Source organism: Mesitornis unicolor, unplaced genomic scaffold (genome assembly GCF_000695765.1).
Source record: "Mesitornis unicolor isolate BGI_N332 unplaced genomic scaffold, ASM69576v1 scaffold7954, whole genome shotgun sequence".
In the NCBI taxonomy this organism is placed as follows: domain Eukaryota; kingdom Metazoa; phylum Chordata; class Aves; order Mesitornithiformes; family Mesitornithidae; genus Mesitornis; species Mesitornis unicolor.
Window position 1 is genome coordinate 5672 of NW_010180729.1, and position 6333 is coordinate 12004.

Sequence of the window (6333 nt, forward strand, 5' to 3'; positions counted from 1 at the left end):
CATCGGGAAGAGAGGCCCTGGGGTGCCACAGCCGCTGGGCCAGGTGGGCTTCTCCAGCTCCAGCGAGTCCAGCAGAGCGTTGGCGTTGGCCTCCCCTGGGGGCAGAAGCCGAAAGGCAGCGTTAGTTGGTGCTGGAGGCCAGGGAATGGGGTGGTTGTGGAGAGCGGGGTGGCCATGGGGAGCAGCCCTTTTCCCTCCCTGCCTTCCCCCACATGCAGAACCAAAGCCGCTCCCTGGGCAACCCGTTAAAACCAAACCAAATGTACAAAACTTTCCCCTGGTAAGTCCAAAATAAGAATGGATAAAACAACTTTGCAACCCACATCAGCTGGAAAAGGGGAGATTTAGATCAGATAATAGGAAGAAATCCTTCCCTGTGAGGTGGTGAGGCCCTGACCCAGGTTGCCCAGAGAAGCTGTGGGTGCCCCCTCTCTGGCAGGGCCCAAGGCCGGGTTGGATGGGACCTGGGCTGGTGGAGGTGTCCCTGCCCATGGGGGTTGGAATTGGATGAGCTTTAAGTTCCCTTCCCACCCAATCCACGCTGCGATGCTGTAACTCATGCAAAAGCACCTTTGCTCACACAGCATCCAAAGTCATTACACCCAGAAAAAACCCTTTCCCAGGGCTGGCCCCACGTCTTTGTTAACGAGAGCAGATGAAATCAGGCTACAGAGCTGCTGTTTGCTGCCGGGCGCGCGCTTCCTCAGGAGACAGCGCTGCGGTTTCCCGGCCGGACGTACCGTGCAGCAGGCGCTGCTCCTGCACCAGCAGCGAGCGCAGCTCCACCCACCTCTGCCGCAGGGTTTGCTGTGGGGAGAAAGAGGGCCCTGTCACGCATGCTGAACGAAAACAGGGTGTGCAGAAAGTACAGAACATGGGCAGGAAGCACCCAACGTCCCTCTTTTCGCTGAGACAGTTTTCCTGGAGTTCAGCAAAGGTCTTTCAAAACACGCAGCCAGCAAAACCGGGCTGCCACATCTCGCATTTACACACCCAAACTGACCAGACTCTCGTTGCATGCACATTTTTTACCTCTTTTCCACATCTGGGTGGCCTGGCTGCAGGGTGCTGACGCACCAGGGTGCAGCACCCACGTGGGCAGCCCCCAGCCCAGAAGGTCTTGGGGGTCCCTCCATGTCCTGAGCAGGAGCCGTTTTGCCAGAGCAGTGGGAAATGAGGCTTTTCCCAGCTGCTGCATCATCGAGTCACTGCCAGCGGATTCAGACATGGGGTGCGATAAGAGCGGGTTGGCTGGGAAGCCTTTGCCGGAGCAGGGGTGCGGGGTGACCCAGCTCCCCCAAAGTGCCCTTCCTGCAGCACCATGACAGCCTCGCCTGTACAACGGGAGCAACACTGCCTCTGGGGAGACTTAGCCCCGAGAAACTGGCTCTTGCGATCTTTACACAGCATTAAATAAAGTAGCTTTTAGAGGTTCCTAATTCAGCCAAACCTAGGAAATTAATTGTCCATCTCACTGCGCTCACCAAGGTTTGTGGTGGCAGAGCACGCCCTTCATCGAGGCACTGGAGGTGGTGACAAACAGAATCGGGCTCTTTCCACCGCAGCCACATGGGTGTGAGAGCGCAGGGCTGGGCGCACACCCGTGTTTCACCCCGTAACGGTGAAACACAAGGTTGGGCACTTCTGGGAAACTGCTGTCACCTAAAAACTCCCCTATTGAAACTCAACGTCTCGCAGCAGGCTCTGAGACTTTGGCTTTGTCGTTTCCCTGGAAAGGAGTGGGGCTGTTTCTGGTGGCTTTACTGGTTATTTCATCCAGAATTCTAAGGGATTAGACCCAACGGCTCGTCCTGCAGCACTGGTGGGTCGTCCTGCAGCACTGGTGGCAGCCGGGACGGAAACACCCTGCTGCTGTGTCCCCATTAATGCAGCGCTGAGCTCTCAGGGTCTGGACATATATGATATAGGCATTGGCATACACAGCAAACCCTGAGGCTCAGCCCTGGCAAACTGAACCCATTTGTTCTGAGGTTTGCTCCAGCCAGATTAATTGATAATGCACTTTTTAAAGCCCCACACTCAGAGTTGCCATAAGGAAACACCCCTCACTCAGGTCAGGCAGGTCCCAGCTCTGGAAAGCCAGGGCACCCAGCCCCACAGGCACCCACCTGCCCCCTTTAGCATTGAGTCCTCCGCACTCATTAACAGATTAACCAATTAATTGCATTACCTTCAGTAACTGCAGCTTGGTCTCGAGCTCCATTTTCCGCAGAAACATGGCCCCGTTGATGGTCTCTAACCTGGGAATAACAGGCCCTGTCAGTGCCAAAGCAGAGAGGAGCACCAAGCACTGCTGGACCCTGCACCGCAGCTCACCACGTCACATCGCACCGCATCATTGCACCACACCACACTGCATCACATCACACTGCATCACTGCACCACACTGCACCCCACTGCGTGATCTCACACCACATTGCATCACATCACACCACATCATCGCACCACATTGCACCCCACTGCATCACATCACACCGCATCATTGCACCACATTGCACCACACCACACTGCTTCACTGCACCACACTGCACCCCACTGCGTGTTCTCACACCACATTGCATCACATCACACCACATCATCGCACCACATTGCACCCCACTGCATCACATCACACCGCATCATTGCACCACATTGCACCACACTACACTGCACCTCACTGCGTGATCTCACACCACATCACATCACATCACACCGCATCATCGCATCACATTGCACCCCACTGCACCACATCACACCGCATCATTGCACCATGTTGCACCCCACTGCATCATCTCACACCACATTGCATCATCTCACACCGCATCCCACCACACCACATTGCACCAAAGTGAGCCCCCTGCCTGGCCAAGCCCCCTCCTCCATGCTGGCCCCCGCAGCAGCGGTGCTGTTGCACGGCAGCAAACACAGGGCAGGGACAGGAGGAAAAGGGCCGTGGGGTGACACCTGAAATGCCTGCGAGGGAGCGATGCCTACCTTAAATAGTTCCCTGAAGACTTTATCAAGTCGACTATCTGCTTGTGACCAAACCCCTCGGTGTTCACGCCGTTGATGCTGGCGAGGATGTCTCCTGGTAGAGATACGCAGAGGTGAACGTGAGCGTCTGCAGCACACACCCCCTCCACGTGCAACAGAAATAACCCAGAGAAAAGCAAAGTAAAGCCACCCACAGCAGAAAAAACCCATGAGCAGTTACCAGTCTGAAGGCCAGAGAGATGGGCAGGACTCTCCTCCTGGATCCTGCAGACACAAGTGCAGACCTCCAGGGAGCAATCATTTTGGTTTGGCGGGAATCTGATAGTCTGTAAATACCAGCGGCAGCGTTAGCGATATTAAAGCCATGGAAACAACTTAAGAATTAATAGTCTTTTCTGCACGTTTTTAAATGAGAAGGCTGTGATGAGCAGGGTGTACTATCACACAAGAGAGAACATCAGAATGCTGTAACCTGGCAATTCGACAGCACATTCTTATGGTAGCAGACAGCAGATTCCTGCCTGTGCACTGCTCTTAGAAAAAACCCTGGTTTGAAAGCAAGCTGGTTACTCGTTATCAAAACCTCAGTAACTTCAGTCAATAACGTCTGTTGGCATGGATGAGGACTGCTTTCTAGATGCTATTACAGCTGCCAGATCAGTTCACAACGAGAACTGAAAACCAAGAAAAGCTGAACCAACTTTTGGTCTCTTAAACACATAATCCACACTCATCCCACACCCCCTAAAAAGTGCTTTTTATTCTTGACGTGTATATTTAAATCTGCATTAAGTAATTCTAGGTATAACTCCATCATGTGATTACCAGTGCTGGTGTGTATTTAGAAAGAAAATGCAAAAGCGGGCGATGCAACCTGACCAGATCTTGCAGTGCCAGGAAACGGCGCCTTGGTTACATGCAAATATCAGCACTTAGCCACATCTTCCTACCGAAATCTAAGACTGAAGCTGAACTTCCCTGAAAACCTGTGACAGCCACGTCTAACCCTGATACAAGAAGTGATGCTGGGTTCCCAAACTTCTCGGCCAGCAGAACAGACGCCTCCCAACCTGACAGACTGGGCCGGGTTGAGTGACATGAGTAGGACAAGCAGGGTGGGATGCAGTGGGATCCATCACAAACTGGAGCCACCTGCATGGGGGTGTCCTGATGTCCCCACCAGAGCCACCGGGAGCAGCGGACACCTCCACGGTGACACCCATGGCCCAGGAGCAGCGCTAAAACAGGAGGGAGGAATTCCCTCTCGTGCACCTTCTGGTTTTGGAGGGGACACCTGGATTTTGGGAGGGGGGAGATGCTACCAGAGCGCCTGCTGTGCAAACATCTGGGCACACTGGGAGCTGCTGGTCCATGAGTGGGATGTAGAAGTGGTAACACACGAGCAGCTCTGGCGTTCGACCATCAGAGCTCCCCGCAGCTGGCAGACCTGGAGTTTCACATCCTCTTCTCCTCGTTTGCCTCAATTTAACTCCTATTAATGAAATTACAGCTTCTAAATAGCGGTTTATCCTTCCTATCAGACAGACGCTGCCTTTCCATAGGCCGGACCTTCTAGTGAAGTGCTTTTTCGGGCAGAAAAATACGCCAAGAACAATTATTTTTAATCAGGATGTCGCGTATAATGAAAACCTGCCCTGACAATCGACACAAAGGGGCGGTGATTGACCCAATTCTCCTCCCTCCCGAAAGCTGACCGCTGTTGACGAGCTGCGCGCTCACCCCCTCATTAGTCACAGACCCGAACTGGAAAGGTAAGCTTTTCCCAGCACGCCCGTTTCACTGAAAACGCTGCTTTCCCTTTGCGCACAGGCACAGGGCAGCACTTTGAGGTGCCCCGACGGCGCAGTAATTGAAACAGAGGGGGAAGAGGGGGCATCTCACAGGCAGGGGATCACAAAACGGGCTCCTTCTTAAACAAATCAGCCTCCAAAAAGTCACACTTAGGGGTTATTTATTAAAAAACACACCAGTACTGTACATCTACTTAAAAATACTTGTCTCTATACATGTTTAAGGAGGTAGTAAAACGCTAGTATAAAGTATTTTTTTGGAGAGAGAGTTTTTTGGATGAAAATATTCTCATACACAGTTCTCCCAGAAAACACTCACTTATGGAGGTACGAAGGCATTGCCATTGCCTCGTATTTTGGGTTTGGATGAGATTTCTCCTGCATTCAACCCTCTGACTTGTGAGGAGGACATAAATTCCCACTGTTATTAAAAAACCCTTGGAAATGCACCCCATTTCTGTAGCATTACCGTAAGCTCTTCGGGTTTCGGGAGATGCTGACAGGTACCTTTCTCTGCTCTGTGCTGCCATAACCTAATTAATTTTGAGGCTGTGACACTTAAGAGTTTGCACCATACGTTATTTTCAAGTGAACCCACTTGTGATTTAAGTCTTACCTGGATTTCGAACCCAAACGTCTCGTTATCTCCTTTCAGTATAGCAACGAGGTGTCTGTAAGGAGAACACACAGGATTACACTGAACACCGGGTTGTTGTGTTCTGTGCACTGGGGCTGCGGGATGGGAAGGCTCCCAGGGCACACATTCCATGCAGAATAAGCAAATAATGGTGTTTATAGAAGAATATTTTCATACCTTTGTGGCTTGGAGCAGTCGTCCAAGGAGCTGGATCTGGTTAAGGGAAGCTGCAACCAGAAACAGGAGTGGAAAAGGGTCAGTGGGTTTGCAGTTCTTTGAGACACATGGCTAAAAAATCAGTGGTTTAGATGAAAATTAAACCAGTTTGTGGCATCCCACCGCCAGCCTGCACCAACACAGCCTCTCCCGCGGTCAAAAGAGAGCTTAAACTTTGAGAAGAGGAAACACATCTCGGTCTGGGACCTGACCATGCCTGTACCTTTCCTTTGTGCATCTCCCCTAAAAATCTGTGGGCATTTATAAACTCAATACCCATCCAAAAAGGCAGAAAGCACACAGAAATTAGGGTCACTGCAACAGTTCTCCCTGCAGCTTCTTGTGGTGGCTGCCAAGTATTTCCCAGCTGATGCTTGACGATGGCCACGAGCATCCCTGATCCCTGCTCCAGGCTGGGGAGACCTGCGCCTCTGGAAAAAAGCCAGGACCGGTCTTAAACACCGATTCTTCCCATAAAAGTGAACAATAAATAAGGAATTACATTGTCACTAAGATGTTTGTAGAGTTAAGGCAGTATAACTCGAAGTCTCAGGCTTCAGTAGTATGAAGTGATGCCACGGAGTGACACCTACAGAAATACCCCATGTTAGAAACGTGCATTGCCTTGGGGAGAGAAAGGTCAGGAGGGAGAGCCCACATGTATTAATAATAATA

At 51.5% G+C, this 6333-nt stretch overlaps 1 protein-coding gene across 1 annotated transcript in view; it reads right to left on the reverse strand.

Annotated features, from left to right (window-relative positions):
• Nucleotides 1-5669, reverse strand: part of CYTIP (cytohesin 1 interacting protein) — a gene marked incomplete at its 5' end in the record, with an annotated part of 6040 nt that extends 371 nt beyond the window's left edge. Inside the window, 7 exons of the mRNA XM_010183172.1 lie at nucleotides 1-95; nucleotides 741-807; nucleotides 2192-2261; nucleotides 2995-3088; nucleotides 3215-3320; nucleotides 5422-5476; nucleotides 5620-5669. Coding sequence (XP_010181474.1) covers nucleotides 1-95; nucleotides 741-807; nucleotides 2192-2261; nucleotides 2995-3088; nucleotides 3215-3320; nucleotides 5422-5476; nucleotides 5620-5669 — 537 coding nt within the window. The remainder of the gene's footprint in view (nucleotides 96-740; nucleotides 808-2191; nucleotides 2262-2994; nucleotides 3089-3214; nucleotides 3321-5421; nucleotides 5477-5619) is intronic.
• Nucleotides 5670-6333: the final 664 nt, after the last annotated feature.